This window comes from Silurus meridionalis, chromosome 12 (assembly GCF_014805685.1).
Source record: "Silurus meridionalis isolate SWU-2019-XX chromosome 12, ASM1480568v1, whole genome shotgun sequence".
Lineage (NCBI taxonomy): Eukaryota > Metazoa > Chordata > Actinopteri > Siluriformes > Siluridae > Silurus > Silurus meridionalis.
In genome coordinates, this window is record NC_060895.1 from 4,926,544 (window position 1) to 4,946,363 (window position 19,820).

The 19,820-nt window shown below is 38.9% G+C and overlaps 1 protein-coding gene across 1 annotated transcript in view; it reads left to right on the forward strand.

Annotated features, from left to right (window-relative positions):
* Positions 1-19,820, forward strand: part of LOC124394616 (Down syndrome cell adhesion molecule-like protein 1 homolog) — a 108,650-nt gene that overhangs the window by 79,330 nt on the left and 9,500 nt on the right. Inside the window, 7 exon segments of the mRNA XM_046862974.1 lie at positions 1,101-1,247; positions 1,426-1,581; positions 14,200-14,339; positions 16,124-16,277; positions 17,829-17,946; positions 18,234-18,397; positions 18,557-18,655. Coding sequence (XP_046718930.1) covers positions 1,101-1,247; positions 1,426-1,581; positions 14,200-14,339; positions 16,124-16,277; positions 17,829-17,946; positions 18,234-18,397; positions 18,557-18,655 — 978 coding nt within the window.

Consider the following 19,820-nt stretch of genomic DNA (forward strand, 5'->3'; position numbering starts at 1 on the left):
ACATTGTGAGGAGAGGTACATTAATGAGCTCAGTACATGTATAGCTTACTATATAGCCAGCGAGTCAACTGTTAGTTCTCTGGATCTGGGTTTTGACAAGGGTCAAATTGTGATGACCACAAAAGTCACTGCTTGCAGTATATTTTATTTATATGATTTGTATCATATGGAATATCTCGTTACATTTGAGATTAGTCTTCTTCTCTGTCTCCACTCATAAATATTTTTCTTTAAAAGGTTGGATTATTAAAGCTGTCAGTGAGAGAGTATTGAACACTGTGAATTAAACTGAAAATTAGAGAGGGCTGAACTTGTGAATTGTGAGCACAGTCCTCTAATTGGTGGTGGCAGTCTTCAGGGGTCAAGTCCAGTCAGGTCCCAAAGCCTGTTCAAGCAAATGCTGTGGTTTGTCTTCACCCTTCTCTTTCTTTTCTTTCACTCTCTTTCTTTTTTCCTGCACCCTCTCTTCCTGTGCCAGCTGCAGCTGCTCCTTCATAGAGGCGAGCCAGCTTCATTTCACCTCCTTTCATCCTGTTCTTCGTGGTCATGCATGCTCTTCCAGCTAAAGACACACAGACATGCACTGTCTTACCTCAATGGCACCCTTGTTCATTCAAGAGCACTATTTGGCACTTTAACATGGCCACATTTGCCATGTATCCGGGCAAAAGTGTTAGTGACCATTACAAAAGATGAATTCAGATGAACATTCCAGAGTTGTTTAATTTGTAGAATTTAATGATAATTTTAGTACATAACTTGCGTTTTTGTAAACGCAATAATATTGTATTATGGTTGGAATTTTAATGGTATTTTAGACAATGCTGGAAAATACAGAGAACTGACATAAATTATCATACTACTCCCTAAATCAATGTATTTTCAATAGAATGATTAAATAATTGAATTTTAACTAGCTTTTTGCCTCAGACTGGATTTATAGTTGTCAATATTAAGCTTAATTGAATTTTCCCTAACCTACTTTTAAATACATTTTTACATAAGTTTTTATAGTAGGATATCAATATAGTATACTAGCTAAAGCTCTAAAGCATATTCTATGATGTTATAAGTGCTTAACTTATCTCTTTCACTTTCAGTGCCAAGCCAGCCACCTCAGAATGTGCGGGCCATCACAGTGACATCGGATGAGGCAGTGATTACATGGGCAGAGCCTCCACGTATGACCTTAAATGGAGTCCTCAAAGGATATCGTGTGGTGTTCTGGTCACTCTTTCCTGATGGAGGTAAGTGCTTTTCCTGTCAGAAAGAGGTTCTAAAGCAATGTAATTATATAGTGCAATGCAACTATTACAACTAAAAGTTGGTTTTCTTATTCCATGACTTGTTTTTTACTGTCAAGATCTATTGATTTATCTTAGGTGGCTTTGACTTGATGTACTGTATAAAAATATGTCCTTTCAGAATGGGGTGAGATGCAGAACATTACTACTGTACGTGAGCAAGTGGAGTTAAAAGGCTTAGAAAAGTTCACAAACTACAGTGTCCAAGTGTTGGCCTATACGCAGGCAGGGGATGGTGTCCGCAGTAATGTTCTCTACATACAAACAAGAGAGGACTGTAAGTAAACACACACAGACAAACAAAGAGCTACATATTCACTAATATATGTGGATTATTAGCAAAGCATTATTAAGAGAAAAAACAATGGTAAACAGACCAGTTCATTACCAAAAGATGCTCTGATAGACCAAATCCAAAATATGATTAAAAAAAGACATAATAAAGAACAAAGCAAGTGTTGAAAAATATCAGATATCAAAATGCATAACTGTGACAGGTTGGACATGGTGGAGAGCAAGCAAGTCAAAGCAGGAGGTAATGTGATGGTAATCCTTACCTGTGTTTTGGTACCACCAGTCTACTTATTTTTGTGTTATTGTGCTTCCAGGGACTTCAGTAACTGGCAAGAAAAAGAGATAAACTGCATAGTTGAGGCATGCAAAAAGATACAAACACACACATATGGAGTATGAACATAACCCAAACAGAAGGCTGTGATGGAAATTTTTTTCTGTTGAGTTGTCTTGTTTTTTGTTGGCTTTTTAAAAGTGTACTAAAAAGCATAGGTTGCAGGCTACAGGACACTCTATATTCAGCTGTATCCTCTGCCAATGATACTTACCAAGATTGCTTCTATGGATTCCAAAAGCCTTCATGGAGCTCTTTGAGTGTGCAGCAGCTGCATGGGTATGACTGAAAAAGGAGTGAGCTCCTTTCCTTTCTATGCAGGGGTGCCCATTTTTCAGCTTAAAAGCTAAGAGACTCCTATAATAGTTGTTTGATTACATACAGAGGAGCAAAATGTGAAACAGATGATTGAGCTTTTGGTACTGGATCAATCTGTTGCCCACCTTCTGACCCTTTACCAGGTATCGGGTAAAGGTATCATTATCGCTTTCTTCTCTCCTCTTTTAAGTGCCAGGGCCCAAAAACCAACACCTCAGACCCAATCACTATTTCTACCGTCACTTTTTTACTTTGTAATGGCTACAATGGTCTGTCTTACTGTCCACAGGAGGAATATCCAGTCCACAATAGAACTGAGGCAAAGTCCAGGCAGGTTTGTTGGAACATGATAAAACCTTTCACTATCTGATGGCTTGTTTTTTATTGGCTAGGTATTTGCAGGTATTTTAGTTGTCCAGGTATTTTAACTTGCCTGCCAAAATCACTATTTGCCCATTACTCCCTATTACCAATAAAGGTCTCCTGTAAAAAACAAGATGCCATAAGAAAGGTGCATGTCAGAGATTGCATATTTGGATATTCCAAAGCAGTGCCTCTTAATTGGAAATACTGCTTGTCCCAAGTTGGAATCAGGGCACTAAATTAATTTCACAGACACTGTGAGTCTTTAGAAATTTTGAGGTATTACACTGAAATGTACCAGAGTTTACTTTCTGCAGTAATAAATTTTTTTATTAATAAGGATGGTAGATTCCCTCTCCTGTCAGGCGAGGGGAAGTCAACTGCAGGCAGATTGTTTTACATTAACAAGCCCAAAAGTCTATGCAATGGGAAAAACATGTCAAAACAAAATCATACAAAAAAAATCAATCAATTAATAATATGATCTGGAGAGCTCAACGGGTCAGGTAGTGGGAGTGAGATAAGAAGTTTTCACTTTTACTGGCTTTATTGCCAACTTTTACTTTTCAGTGTCCTTACGCACACATACAACCAAGCAAACTTACAGCACAGTATACTCTCTCTCAGCTCTACTCTTGCACCCCTTTTATCCTCTCATTGCTCAACTACGTGAGCACATATTTATTAATACAGCTCTTGCAGGCTTGTGATCCTTATCGTTCACCTCTTCCAGGTTTGCCTCAATTCACAAACTGTCTCTTTCTACATACTCACTATCTGGCTGATCGGTCTGCGGACCACCTCGTGTGGATGGGCACGGCTAAGTTGAAGTACAGAGGGGCCAGGAGTGGCACTAGGGTCAAGGCTGTAGGACCTAATAAAGGTGTTACAAAGGTCAGCGGGGTGGACCAGCCCACAGCGTTGCAAATGTCTTGGAGAGATACCTCACAGGACAAGGACTTAGAGGCCGACACACTCCGACTGGAGTGCGCTCTGACCACAAAAGGAGCGGGGAGACCAGAGGACTCATAAAAGGAGTGGATAGCATCCACAATCTATCTACTGAGGGTCTGCTTATTGCCAGGAAACCCCTTTTAAATTGACCTTAGCAGACAAACAGCTGGTCCGACGTTTTCCGCATGGGAGTTCTGTGCAGTTATGTGTCCAGTGCTCATTCCGGGCACACCCATTCTCCTGGTCGATTGCCTGAAAAAAAAGGAGGATAGAATGCCTGGAGCACAACTGGTCATGGGACGGCTAAAGGCACCTTGGAAACATATTGGGGTAGAGAAAGGCAATAGCAATGCCTAAAAAAACCTCCAGAAGAGAGGGGCCCACGGAAAGGGCCTGAAGATCCCTAATACTCAGACAAGGGCTCGAAGGATGAGTCAGATAGGGCCTCCAGGACAATGGTCAGGTCCCATACAAGCACTCAAGGTCACACTTGAGGCTTTAGGATCAGAGTACCACGAAGGAAACGTGTCACTAACGGCTTTTTCCCTAGCAACTGTTCGGCAAGTGGAGCATGGCAAGCCGCAATAGTGGACATGTAAACCTTTAGGGTGGAAGGAGACAACCCTTTGGCCAAGGTTCCTGAAGAAATTCCAGCACTGGGCCAACCAGGCATTTAAATGGGTCTAAGCAGTAAGTCTAATATAGTGAATAAGCACCACTTTGTGGCATACAACCTCCTCGTTGAGGGCGCTCTAGATTAGACGTTGGTAAAAAGACCAGTAGCTAATGGGCTACAGCTCGGGGCGGGGTGATCCAAAGTGCCCCCTGCCTCAGAGAGAAGGTCCATCCTGGAAGAAATCTCCCAGGGAGGGTGTTCAAGAAAGTTTACCAGGTTTACTCTCCTTAAATAGCGCCCTACGAGAGTGGAGCGTTCACATGGGCATGCGGCAGCAATGAGAGCAGACGGCTTCCTCAAGAGCTGACGGAGAATGCTTCGCTCCCAAGCAAGTGACACACAAAATAAAACGCACAGCCAAAATGATTGCTTGATATCATTCTTAAAATTTTTACCGCACCTTGCCTTTCCTAGGACAGACACACAGATCGCTTCCTGAACAAACAGAAGCGCTGTCTCCACCACATGTTCTTATAGCTTTCTGGTCGTGTCGCACTGTTCCGTTGGACAAATTATACACGTGATTCAGGGCATGGTTAAGCGGAAGCCATTACCAGAGACACCCGTACAACTGGCCTGAATTGAACTAAGTGTGGTATGTACCCTGTAGCACATCGGGTCCTGGAAATTATAAAGTTCTCTGCAGCACCAACAGACCCAGGCTTCCCTCTCACACCCTTGTCACTGGAATCACCTGTGTGGGAGAAGAAACAGACAAAGGGTGATAGAGGTGGGAAGAGGAGAACCTGAGATTGCTAATCAATCTCAGGGGAATTGGCCCCATTTCCAACTTGTAGAAAAAGGAGGAGGGCAGGAGGAGGAAGGGGAAGATGGAGGTGGGTCAAGAGGGAAGAGACAGAAGAGATGAAGGGCTTGTCTGTCTTCAAATTTGCTGCTAAATGGTTCTCACCCAGCTGGTCTGCCTTGTTGAGTGATACAGAATGTTTGGTAACCCTCCATCACTATCATTTCTGGCAGCTGCACAACAAACTGTTCTATTGCCACCTTTTCGATGATCCTCTCAACATTGTGTTATACATCCAGCAGTCACTTTCTGCAAACATCATGGTGTTGTTGGGTGAAGCAAATGGTCAGCTGACATAATTGTGTATCAACGAGCAGAACTGCTGTTGCCTCTGGGGTTTAACAAATTTACTGCAAAATGGCCTGCTTCCTATCTTTGTTGTGGCACATAGAATTGGCTGGGGGCTTCTGAAATATAGAAATATAATACATTATATAGTATATACAAAACACAATGTATCAATACAAAAGAAGAAAAAGAGACCATTAGTAGGTTACACTATCAAACATATTGCACATAGGTAATATTGCACGGTTTTAAATTATTGTTTTTGCACGTGCGGACACAGCCTTCCTCACTTTCATCTACCTGGGCTTCTATAAGGGGCAGTGTGTAGTGGTTGGAGTGGGGACTGGAAGGAATTTGTGTGTGTTTGTGTGGGTCGTGGGGGTGGGGGGGGTCGGAGGTTGGTTAGGTGTGTTGTGGGTAGGCTGTGAGCTAATAGAGAGGTGGGGCTGGAGCAGCTTGCTGTGGAAGCAGAGAAGGGGGTTGCAGCAGGGGGGGACTGGGTGGGGGCAGGGGAGGGTAGCTAATCAAATCTGTTAAAGAATAGATTCAGATCATTTACCCACTTCTGGTCACCCTCAGTCTACGAGCTGGGCTCCTTATGACCAGTGATAGTTTTGAGCCCCTTCCACACACCGCTGACTATGTTCTGCTGCAGCTGATCCTCCATCTTCCTTCTGTAGAATGCATTTCCTTCCCTGATCTTTTTTCTCAGTTCTCTCTGGACAGTTTTTAGTTCTTCCTTGTTTTCCGATTTAAAAAACATTTTCTTCTCTTTAAGGAGAGTCTTTATATCAGGGTTAATCCATTGCTTGTTATTGGGAAAATACCATACAACTCTTGGTAGGTACAGTATTCTCCACACAGAAGTTGATTATAGTCCGTAATACAGTTTGTTAGATTGTCAATATCCTCCCCATGTGGATTGCACAATTCCTCACACATAGTTTTGTCAAAACAGTCTTTCAGAGCCTCACTGGACTCATCAGACCATGTCCTCATTGTGCGGGAGGCAGCTGGTTGCCTGCATTCAAGGGGTTTGTACACAGGTAGGAGATGAACCAGGTTGTGATCCGATCTTCCCGGGGAGGGGAGGGGTGCTGAAGTGTAAGCCTCCTTGGAGTTGGCATAAAATAAGTCAAGTATTTTATTGTGTGGCATGAAACATACTGGCTGAATGTGGGCAAAGTGCTGGATGGAGGGGCATGATTGAAATCTCCAGAGATAATGAGAAGGGCATTTGGGCTTTGTGTTAACAGTCTGTTAACAACAGAATTCAGGACGTCGCATGCCAATTCACCGTCAGCAGAGAGGGAAATATATATGCAGCTATCGTGATAACATGCGAGAATTCCCTGTACGATGCTAGCGGCTAACAGCTCAATGTCCTTACAGCAGATCTGCTCTTTAATAGTGATGTGACCAGGTTTACACCATCTATTATTCACAAAAACTGCTAGTCCTCCTTCCTTTTTCTTACCTCTATTGTATCCAGAGCCATTATAAGCTTGGTTAGCCATTACTCCGTGAACAGCAAGATGCTACACTCCCGGCATTCCCTCTGATGCCGGGTAAGAGCTAGCTCTTTCATCTTGTTGGATAAAGAACTCACTTTCCTCATGACTATGGACGGGAGAGTTGGTCTGTAACGTCTCCTTCTTGTCCGACACAGATCACCAGCTTGGTTCCCCCATCGTGTCCTCCTTAGCTCGCGGGAATATCTGTTTTTTCTTATACTAGCATCGCCGCGTTGGACCCTAACCTAACCCTAACCCTAACCCTAACCCTATAAGACCAAAAAAGTAGGAAAAGCAGAGCAAACTCTGTGATTTGAGTGATGTCCATTGTGCAGTTTACACATACACTTAAAAAGAAAAAACACAAAGTGCTGAAACACTATAAAGATAAATAAAAAGATGACAAACTTAAAGGGAGCTGCTGCAACAGGCTTCCACTCGAGTGGCACCTAACTCTAATTAAATTTATCCATGCATTGCAAACTGCTAGAGAGAACTCATTAATACAAATCATGTGTAGTTGTTTTATCCTTTTCACTAGCTTCCTTAGACTCCGCCTTTCATTCACAAACTGGAGCTTGACCATGCACCCGCTTAGAACATACCAAAAATTACTGGCAAACAGTAACGCTTCACACTGAATGTAATACTTTTGTGCCTTCACAGTGTTTCAGAAATGAGTGAATAACTGTTTCATTCTGGAGAGGGTAAATCATGTGGATGAATGTTGAGTCACTCATTTCATGAAGGTTTGATAGTCATGATGGTCTGTTCTTTGCCGAAACATACAATAACATTTTTATTGTGGTGGTAGCTCAAACCTGTATGATACAGGACTTATCTTAACATATGAAGATTATTTTGTCTGATGATTTAAATGGACCACGGATATGAGGACTGAGGGTAGTTTGAGGCAGAGGTTTTAGGTAGTAGCCCATACTAACTAACCATGTGGCATATATTGATGTGGGCAACAATGGCTTGTCTCATGTCACTGGATGGTCCTTTGTATTTGTACATGTGCCCATATCATTTCTAAATTTCTACATAGAAAAAGAGGGGAATGTTATGCAATTAGGATGAGTTGGATTAGGGTGCATACCCAATTTATGAGTTCTTCTTGTATAGTATAAAAAACATATGTTGTGTCTTGGGCTATGTGGGGGTGTGGGACTATTTTGCTGGATGTCTTCCATTGACCCACTGTCAGAGTAATTACTTTTTGTTGGACAAAATATTGTCCAAAAAATATTATTGTATTTTTAAGAGCATTTTATACCACCGAATATATATATATATATATATATATATATATATATATATATATATATATATATATATATATATATATATATATATATAGTACAGACCAAAAGTTTGGACACACCTTCTCATTCAAAGAGTTTTCTTTATTTTCATGTCTATGAAAATTGTAGATTCACACTGAAGGCATCAAAACTATGAATTAACACATGTGGAATTATATACATAACAAAAAAGTGTGAAACAACTGAAAATATGTCATATTGTAGGTTCTTCAAAGTAGCCACCTTTTGCTTTGATTACTGCTTTGCACACTCTTGGCATTCTCTTGATGAGCTTCAAGAGGTAGTCACCTGAAATGGTCTTCCAACAGTCTTGAAGGAGTTCTAAGAGATGCTTGGCACTTGTTGTCCCTTTTGCCTTCACTCTGCGGTCCAGCTCACCCCAAACCATCTCGATTGGGTTCAGGTCCGGTGACTGTGGAGGCCAGGTCATCTGGCGCAGCACCCCATCACTCTCCTTCTTGGTCAAATAGCCCTTGATGCCTTCAGTGTGACTCTACAATTTTCATAGTCATGAAAATAAAGAAAACTCTTTGAATGAGAAGGTGTGTCCAAACTTTTGGTCTGTACTATATATATATATATATATATATATATATATATATATATATATTAGTAATCGAATAATAATTAAAGCACACCTTTGCAAAGAACAACAAACATTTAATTTGGAAAATATTTAGACACATAAAAGCTGGAATGTAAAATCTAAATAAATAAAACAAATAAATAATACAATACAATACAATACAATACAATACAATATCATATAAACCTTTGTTAAAACAAGTGCACAGAAACAACAAGAAGAGCAAAGCAAAGTAACATGTTTGATAAAAAGTCTGTTTTGACTTTTCAAATGTCTCTATATGTTACAAAAATGCATTTGTGTTGCGTGGAGATCTTCCATCCATAGATTCTTCTCTGACCCTTTTTCAACAATTGCTGAAAAACACAAACCCTACTTAAGACAAAAGTCAGTTGAAAAGTCATATGAATAAAGGCACATATTCAGCTATATTCGATCATAAATCTGTTCCTAATTGTTAGGCAGATTCCAAGTAAGGTACACCATGATTACCTTGTAGGGCTTAAGGCTGGAGGAATAATGTTATCAATTGTACAGAACATTCTTTATGAACTAGTGCTTAATGCACAAATGCACATGTATTTTTGTGCTCACTTGGCTATTAGAGAAAATCTTCTATGATTATTATCAGACTATATCAAGGGATCAGATAATGCATCAAGTGTTCTTCCTGGATGAACCTGGTCAGCTCTGCATTCGCATGCACTATTTTTTGTATGATACAGCCTCTGATACAGCATTCTTTTGTTCTGAACAAGCTCACTTAGCCTCCTCTTCTTGGGTGTTGGAGGTTAAGATGATCCTGCAGCCCCTTTACTGCAGCTCTCACCACTGGCACTTTATCCACTTTCTCCTTCATTTTTTATGTCTTGCAGGTCTTGCAAGTACATTTCTTTGACATCATCCAAGCGTTTCACATTGTCCATTGTGCCACAAAACCTTAATTCCAAGATGGTGGCCTTTGTCTGAAGGTTGTGGATTTCACATGGGCTGTATTTCTCTGTCAATGCCAAGAACTTTTTTTTTTTTTTTATTTGCTGTCAGTGCAGTGTTTTGGGGTCTGGTTCACCTTTAAGAAGTTCCAACACAGGCTTTACTGCTGCATTAATGGATTTCAACACAGAAACATCCTGGCAGGTCGGTCTGAAGTGGGAATGTTTTCAATCCTCGTGGATTATAAAATTCTTTGTTTGGTGCCCCACAATGTGGAGACATTTTATTAATTTGATCACGAATAATTGTATAGGATAATCAATAGTTTAATATACTAACAGGCCTCAGAATGTTATAAATAATAATGAAAAAAAAACTCTTTGAATTAAATTTATATGAATACTTTTATTTATTATTTATTTAATACTTAAAAAATGTTAGTTGCATAATAACACAAGTTATCTATCATTCACCTGTACTACTCTATGCTGGGGACCAGTGTTGGGCAGTAACGCATAACTAGTAACGCCGTTACTTTTGACAGTAACTAATATTGTAACGTGTTACTTTTTAAATAAAGTAACTACGTTACCGTTACCATATGGTGCATTACCCGTTACTTTTTTAAATAAATTAATTTCGGCTGAAGTGTAGCCTACAGTCTAACCTGTTTACAGCAGCGACGCATTGTAGGATTGGTGGATGAACCACTGTAAACACGAAGAAGACGCACTGTGGGTGTGTTTCCGTTTATTCAGGTCTGTGCGGCAGTAATGGCGAGTCGAGGCGAGAGCAAGACGAGTTTCTCAAAGTGGAAATATGCTCATTATTTCACTTTAGTTGAGCATAAAGACAAAAACTTTTTTAGTCAAATGTAAGCTGTGTCTTTCTGGTTCGAAGGTCGTATCTACTGCGATAAACAGCAACTCCAGTCTGTCGTGGCTCCTCCAGAAACTCCATGCCTTGACAAAGCTAGAAACTAGAAGCTAACCCGGTGTTCTGTTCTACATTGTTGATAGTTTTCATACTTAAGCTGTGAAAGGAACATTTTTAAGAGCTCAACACAACAGCTTTTATGACGCAGAAGCCACTTTAGTTTTTGATTGTGAATATATTATTCAGCTTGGCTTGTTATTTATTTCAGAAATCCTTGTGATATATTCAGCTTGTGCTGGTCTGACTTAAATAAAATAGAGTTTAAAAATTACTTCGTGTTTAAGTCAGTTTTGTGTTTGTACAGACCATAACGCATAAAAGGGCAATAATGGGATCATTAAAGAACGTTCTTTAAAAAAGTTACTTTTAACAGTAACGCATTACTTCTTGGTGTAAGTAATCAACAAAGTAATTGAGTTTTTTTGAAAGAAGTAACAAGTAACTGTAACTAGTTATTATTTTTTAGTAACCAGCACAACACTGCTGGGGACATTCAGTCTGTGTCTTTCTCAGGTCTACTTTAGCCAGTTTAGGTTGAAGGTGTTGACAAAATTCCTACAAAGTCCCATGGCTTTTACGTGCTGTGAAATCTTTGTCACTGTACAAATAGTGTCAAAGAATTAGACAAATGTAGGTTCTGGTCAAAGCAAATGAGCCACACCAGCCAAGGCAATTTTGCAATAATCCAATTCCTAGCCTGCTAAATGTGACTAAAAGGCTTCAGGAAGTGCATCAATAGTGCACTGGTTCTGGGATATATATACACTGAACAAAATTTTAAACGCAACACTTTAGTTTTTTCCCCCATTTTTCAGAAGCTAAACTCAAAGACCTAAGACTTTTTCTATGTACACAAAAGGCCTATTTCTTGCGCATCCTAACCACTAGACCACCAGGGAACCGCCTATTTCTCTCAAATATTGTTCCTAAATCTGTCTAAATCTGTGTTAGTGAACACTTCTCCTTTGCTGAGATAATCATCCACCTCACAGGTGTGGCATATCAAGATGCTGATTAGACAGCATGATTATTGCACAGGTGTGGCAGGTGCTTTCTCTGAAGCTCCCGGCTTCAATTGCACACATATGGTGCTCGTTTAGCATCATCACCAGCTCCTATTTAAACTTCCACACTCTCACTGTCCGTTATTGTTGGTATATGTTGGTTCACGGCGGTCGTTGTTATCGCTCATGTGTATCCCGGTACGTGCCTTCCCACCGGCACTCCCTCAACGGCTGCTCTTTTCTTCTATATATATATATATATATATATATATATATATACTTTTTTTTTTTTTTAATGTTTCTTAAAACATTTTAACTACAGTCCAGTTAGCAGTGTATGGCCAGGTTCATATTTATAGTATGAGGTCATATTTGAGCTTGACCACATATGTTTAGTAAAATAAAAGGATGTGTCCTTTATCTCCTTTAGAATCTTGAACTTTTGTGTACAAGGCAGTTTAGAAGATGTACATTTTTCCCATACTACCTGTCAGAAATTTGCAGCATATTTTTAATTGCTGTTTTTTTTCCAATTATGTTAAATGGCTGCACCTCTTTTACTTTGTTAGCGTGTGTGAAATTAGCACTGTAATGTTTATATTTGCACTTTCATGCTAAAATTGTTATCACTCTGAACATTGTGTACAGTGCCCTCTGTAACACTAGGCTCACAAGGTCAGATTAAGGATCCTATATTTTAAGGTAGATCAAAACAGACCAGGTTTTTTATTTTCTAAAAAGCACTGTAATCACAGAACAAATTCAAAAGAAGTGGTCAGAGAAAAAAACAGAGTCAGAATACCATAAGAATACATAACAAATCCAAAGGGCTTGGCAAATTCAAGTCTATAAACATAAAATCAGTCAAGGAATTTATTGATTTCCAACTAATACAAATGGGTGGGACAGATGAATTCCCATTTGCAATATATATAAGCCATTTTCTCTCTCTACTGTTGTTTACAGAATGTGTGGTTGTACATGTATATGTCTGGGTGTAATAGAGGTAAGGTTGGCAGGGGAAGACTTTTCACAAAATACCTGTTAGCCATGGGTAAGTGTGGGGTGGTTTTGTGGATGTCCAAAGCTGTCACTGTAACAAATCAAGTGTCTTTAAGATCAAATGTGACATTACCACTTCTTAGAATGAAAATGCCAAAGGGTGGAGACTTGAAATGTGTGAGTACAAGTGTTTGTGTTAACCCCACCCCAGCAAAAAAAAAGATTAATTCTTTATGGATTAGAAGGCATTACGTTTGTGCTTACACTGGTGGGCATGAGATTAGTGCCCTATCTTTTGCTCTCCTCTTCCCTAGGGGCATGTGGGGGCTGGAGGAAAGGCTTGGGGGTGAAACTGAGAAACGGAGGACTGTATAAGAACAAACACTTCGCCCTTGAAATTTGATTATTAACTTTTAGAGATAAAGAAGAAATAAATCAAATGTGTTTGTGTAAATCCATAAGAGATGTGACACATTTTTGTGTTTGTTCTTTTTATGCTGTTCTTTATATTAAACAATTCTAAAGGAGCATTGTTATAAATTAATTGGCCTGCTCCTGGATTATTTTTTATGCCTGATGGAATATGAATCGATGAAGGAGAATGATAGAAAGTACACAGTGGGAGATGGATTTGATAATCCTTGGTTGCACTACAAAGGCATGTTCATGTTGATACATCTGTCCCCAGTTTTAGTGTAATGAAATGCAGTATATGGACACCACATAATGGTTCAGTGTATGCTTAACCCCGCCTATTAGCACTGCACAACATTAGTTAAATTATATTGCTGTGTATCGATATTGTATATAGTATGTATTGCAAAATATTAAAATAATCAATTTCAAATAATCAAAGTATCCGTAACTACTAAAAAAGATATATACATTTTATTTTGCTCAGCTGGTCATTTGTATACTGTGATATTTTGTACTATGAGTATGGCAAGGGTTGCTGTAATAATTAAGCCACCAATGTATTTTTTGCATGTATACATTGCATTCTTTCCACCCATGTCAAGTTTGTCAAGTCAAGTTTATTTGTATAGCGCTTTTCACAACAGACATTGTCTCAAAGCAGCTTTACACAAATCAACAGTGATGGTGAATGGTGTGCATTTGTCCCTGATGAGCAAGCCGTGGCGACACCCATAAGTTGGACAATCTTTTTTCTCATATACATAAATGAAGTTAACACTAAGGAATTGTTACTCTGCACAGTAAATGCTACACTGAACATATGTTCTTCTAATATCTTTAAACATCTGTCCTTCTCTGGGTTTTTTTTGTTTTGTTTTTTTTTGCTCTTTTTGGTCTTTACGGTCTTGCAAAGCCTTAAGTTCTGCTTACTTTATAATTAATAGTTTATAACTGCAAACACACATACAGAATGTTTCCCTTTCACTGAGGTCTAAAATACTGAATAAAAAGACATGAAAAACTATCCAAAGTTCAATTAATGATCATATCGAAAAGTGTCATATAAAGCTTATGTGGTACATTAGAATGAGATTTTATCTTGTTTCAAATAAAGTAAAATCATTTTTCCTCTCACTTTCTTAGACCCTGGCCCCCCAGCAGGTATCAAAGCTGTCCCCTCCTCTGCCAGCAGTGTTGTGGTGTCCTGGCTCCCTCCGAACAAGCCAAATGGCATCATCAGGAAATACACCATTTACTGCTCCAGCCCTGGATCAGCCCAACCAGTAAGAAACAAAGGGTGTGAAGATGTGACAGATGAGCATGTGTGTTGTTTTTTGACAGATGTGTATGTATGTGATGTTTAAATATTTATACATGATTTTGGTGGGTGTGTGTGTATTGTGGTGCATTGAGATTGTGTGGATGTACCCTTTTATTTCCATATTATCCATATTATATGTGTATCCGCGTTTTTGTGTGTGTGTGTGTGTGTGTGTGTGTGTGTGTGTGTGTGTAAGAGACAGTGGTGCAATATCAGCAGGATATGTGTGCCTCATACTGCAGTGTGTGCATGCCAGCTCACTCTCCCCATCTCATTTGCATATCTGTGTCTCATCACGTTGCCTAGACAACCTCATCTGTTCATCAGTGAGGGCAGGAAACAAGCTAACACACACAAACACAACACATGCACCCACGCATGCACACACATCCACACTCCCCTGAGGCTCTATCACATTTATAACCACCTCATCTGCACACTATCATACCCACAGACACACTCGTACACAAGCATTATTTGTGTATTCTTGCACCAAATTAATGTTTCCGTGCAGTCTTACTGACACTTTTTCCTCATTCACAAACCTCTCTCCCTTTCTCTTTTTCTCTATCATTCCATCCTTCTATCTCTCTCTGTATCTCTCTTTTTTGGTCTCTCTCTCTCTCTCTCTCTCTCTCTCTCTCTCTCTCTCTCTCTCTCTCTTTCTCCCCCTCTCTCTTTCCCTCCCTGGTTTCTTGCAGAGCATGGGGTGATTACTATGTAAATGAGTGTGAGAGGAGAAAGGGAGGGAGGGAGGGTCAGACACACCGTGCAGGGAGTACTTTTGTTCCTCTTTTCATTATCTCCCACTATCGCTCCCTGGATCACCCCTATCTACATGCCAGAGGAATATTTCAATATCCGTTACACCACTCCGCCTCCCTCAACCTGAACCTCCAATTTTTTTTTCTGTAAAGGTTTAAAAATTTGAAAATTAAATACATAAAATAATCTATACACATAAAAAAGAGATAATTAAGCCTTTAGTAGACTTTTGAATATGTAAAATATACACACAAAAATACAATTATAATGTAGTAGGGTGAGTAATTTGATGTATGAGTATATCAGGCATGTATGTCAGTATGTCAGTGTTCGGCTAAGGTTTATTGTGAGTGTGAATAGCAGGGAAAGCTTCAGGTAGTCTGTGGGCAAAAGAAAACTGTAGGTGTGTGTATAGGTTTTTGCAGAGTGTGGACAATTGAGTTAAATAACAAATTTGGACAGAAATATATGTATCTCCAGAAATATATCTCCAATATATGTTCTAATATATGTTTAGTAAAAAAGCTTGTAGCAAAGTCTTACATTCCTTTAGTAGGTGTCGATGTGTACAGTATGTTTGTCTGTAAATGATTAATGTAGACAATGAATATGTATACTACTGGAATTCATGCATGTTTGTACATACAAATCATGTCTCATTTGCCTGTTTTTGTGTGTGTGTGTGTGTGTGTGTGTGTGTGTGTGTGTGTGTGTGTGTGTGTGTGTGTGTGTGTCTGTATAGTATGTTGTGTGCATATGTGAAAGAAAATAAATACAAAATAAATACAATCTCATTGTAGAAATCACATTAATTGTGTAAAAAAAAGTCTATAGATTGTAAATAAAACACCTTTCTTCTTAACATAAAACATTAATTTTCACATTTTGGCGTCATCAGGAACAAGCACAAGCTTCTTTGAATCATTGCAGTTTTTTCTCTTTTCTCTAGGGATTATATATATTTTGTTTTGTGGTTCTCAGGCTCCCAGTGAATATGAGGCAAATCCAGAAGTGCTATTTTACCGCATCACCCACCTGAATCAAGGACAGCAGTACCTTATCTGGGCAGCAGCTGTTACCACTGCCGGCCGAGGGAACATCAGCGAGAAGGTCACTGTTGAGCCTGCTTTAAAAGGTATGTAATAAGGAGTTTCAATTGTTTAAGAACTAATATGGATAATTGGTAAAGTCATTGTTTCTCTGTTACTCATTCACTGTTTGTTAAAGAAAGTTTCTTTAAAAGAAAAGAAAGTTAATTAGAGAAAGTAAATAAAGTGTGTGAAAGTAAAGAAAGTGTGTTTTTGTCTGCCATCATCTTTATTAGTTCCCTGAGTCTACTGTGCCCTTCTGTCCTCTGTGGCCTGATAAAGGGATAACATTTTATTAATTCTGTGATGCAAATCCTCTAAGCAAAGGAAGACTTGATTGGTAGAGGAATAGCAGCTGATGGCCAATATTGTGTGTAATAATGTGGACGAGGGGAGGAAATAATATTGGCAGTATAATCAATTAGAGTGGATCTACACTCACTGTCTACTTAATTAGGAATGCCTGTATACATACATGTGCATAAAATCATGCAGATATGGTTCAGCAGCTTCGGGTCACATCGACCATCAAAACGGAAATATCATCTTGATTTTGACTGTGGCATGATTGTTGGTGGGCTGGTTTGAGTATTTGTGTAACCTCTATAATCTTCTGGGATTCTTATGCGCACCAGTCACCAAAGGTTTACACAGAATGGTGCAATGAAGAAAAAATATCTAGTAAGTCATAGGTCTATGAACACAAACACCTTGTTAATGAGAGACGTGGCCAAAGTTAGTCTAGTTTGAGCTGACAGAAACACGGTAACGCAAATAACCAGTATGTACAATGTGGTGAAAAAATAAGCATCTCAGTTTGCAAACCATGTCCAATTTTGAGGTGGATGAGCTTTACTAGCAGAAGGCCACATCAGGTTTTACTTTCATCAGTCAAGAATAGAAATCAGGGTGTGCAGTTGATACATGTTTACCCAAACTGGACAGTTGAAAATTGGGAAAATTTTGCCAGTCTTATGATGCTTGATTTCAGCTGAGGAACACAGTTGGTAGGGTCAACAGCATTTAGAACGTGTCAACAACTGCATGGATCCACCCATAGACCCACAATGCCGTGTGTCAACAGTTCAGGTTGTTCAAGGTGGTGTAATGATTTGGGAAATGTTGTCATACAAACTTGAGCCTGTTAATACAAATCAATCATCACTTCAATGTCACAGCTTATTTGACTATTGTTGCTGACCATTTGCATCCCTTTTCTTTTTATCCACCCATTTTCTAATTTTAACATGATAATGTACCATATCATAAAGCAAAAGTAATTTCGGTGATAATGCCAATGAGTTCAATGTTCTTCACTGACCTTCCAGTCCCCAGGTCTCAATCCAGCTGCTGGTAGAATGAGAGCTTTGGAGCATCAAAATACACCTGAAATATCTGCAGGAATTGCAGGACATAATCATGTCACCTTAAATCTCAAAGAATTGTTTCCAACGTCTTGTCAAATGAGGCTGTTTTAAAAGTAATGTGAGGCCTATACTTTTATAAAGAAACTACCGTATCCTACTATATAACCTTTAGAACCTAGGGGCAAAATGAAGAATTCTTCGTAGATTTATGCTTTTTACTCTCCTCTTTAGCTCCTGCCAAGATACTTTCTTTTGGAGGTACAGTTACCACTCCATGGATGAAAGAGGTACGACTTCCATGTAGTTCAGTTGGAGAGCCGACTCCCACAATTAAATGGACCAAAGACAGGTGAGTTTTAGGATTAATTCTCATAAGCGATATCTGCAGTCATTTCAAAGGCTCTGTCCATATTTCAGTATACAATTACAATTTGAACCAATATCTTTATATCTCACAAATTTCTCTTTTTTTGAATTGTTTATAATACTTAGCATATTGCCTTTTGGACAGACATTACTCACGTTACTTACTGTGCAAGTAACATGGATTATTAAGAAAACATTATTAATGATAATTGATTTTATAATTTAATATAATAAATAATATAATAATTTCAATGTTTTTCACCCTGGCAGTGAGAATACTGCTATTCCCGTCTCTCAGGATGGCCAGAGAAACATTTTAACAAATGGGACACTGTTGCTGCGATCAGTAAAAGCAGAGGATTCTGGGTACTACACCTGCACAGCCACCAACACACTAGGATTCGATACCATAATTGTGAACCTTCTAGTGCAAGGTAATGTGCAATTCTACCTACTACACTATAGTATATAGTAGTATGTACTACTGTATATATTTAGTATATATATGTGTATACAAATACAGTTGTACAGAAGGTGGAAGATTATGAAAGACAACAGATAACATTTGACTGTATTTGTGTGGGGTTTGCCAGTCCCTCCAGATCAGCCACGTTTAACAGTATCCACTACCTCAACCTCCTCTATTACTTTGGCCTGGATCCCTGGAGACAATGGAGGAAGCTCTATCAGAGGTATAACCTTTTTTCTGTTCTTTCCCTAATTCAATTATTTTAGATCTTCATACTTTTCTTTCTTAATCATCACTTTCATGTAGCCTTTCTTTTCCTCTCTTTCAGTCTCAGTCTTTCAGTGTGCTTTATTTGATACATGTGGCTTCCTTTGCCCAATCGCCACTGTTATTTTTTAATTATTAACACTGTTAAATAAGTAACACAAATTTTTTCATAATTTTTATTTTATTTATATCCTTATATATTGCTTTCCCCACTAAGCAGGTAAGGATGTGTTTGTATGCCCCACCTTTTCTATTTACCTTTTTGGGTTTCTGTAGCTATGTGTTGGTGTTCACTGAAAAAGGAACTTTCTTTATAATTTCCATCTTCTTTATACAGAGTGGGTAAAAAGTAACTGTTTAATTTATTTATTTATATTTAATGGCTATAGAACTTGGCGACCTTATTTTCATGCAGCATGGTGCACCACCCAATTTTGCTCTTACTATGCTTGCGTGGTTAAACCATGATGTTGGCTGGGACAACACAGACCTCATGAATGGCCTCATGGGCCTCAGATATCATTCCATGTGATTTCTTTCCTGTGGGTCTACGCAAAGGAGGAGTTATACAGGACAAAGCCTCACAGAGAACTTTAGACATGGATTCAAGTGGTTCTCAGCAATATCCCAAACGACTCCCTTCAGAAGAGGTTCATTCCCAGCTGTTTGATGAAACTGGTTGACACCACCAGTGCCTACATTAAAAATTAAAGATTTGCTTTCATTTCCCATGTAATAAAGTACATGTGCAATTTCTTTCAATAAATTTGTATTAGAAATGTGGATTTTATTACCAATTTTTAATGCCTAGGTAATTTTCACCCATCCTTTACATTTCTCTGAAGGTTTGGACTAAGCTTCTGTTTTGCCATCTTACTTCTGTTGATGTATTATTGAAAAATTGTTCATTATAAAGATTTGTTTCGTGTGTGTGTGTGTGTGTGTGTGTGTGTGTGTGTGTGTGTGTGTGTGTGTGTGTGTGTGTGTGTGTACCAAAACCAAACGAATGACTGTCCGCTTGGTAAACCCGTGGTCTTTGAAATATTTGCACCCTCTAGTGGTGAAAAGACAACTCTGCCACTACTTTTACGCTTCATAGAAAATTAAGTGAGAAAAAGACT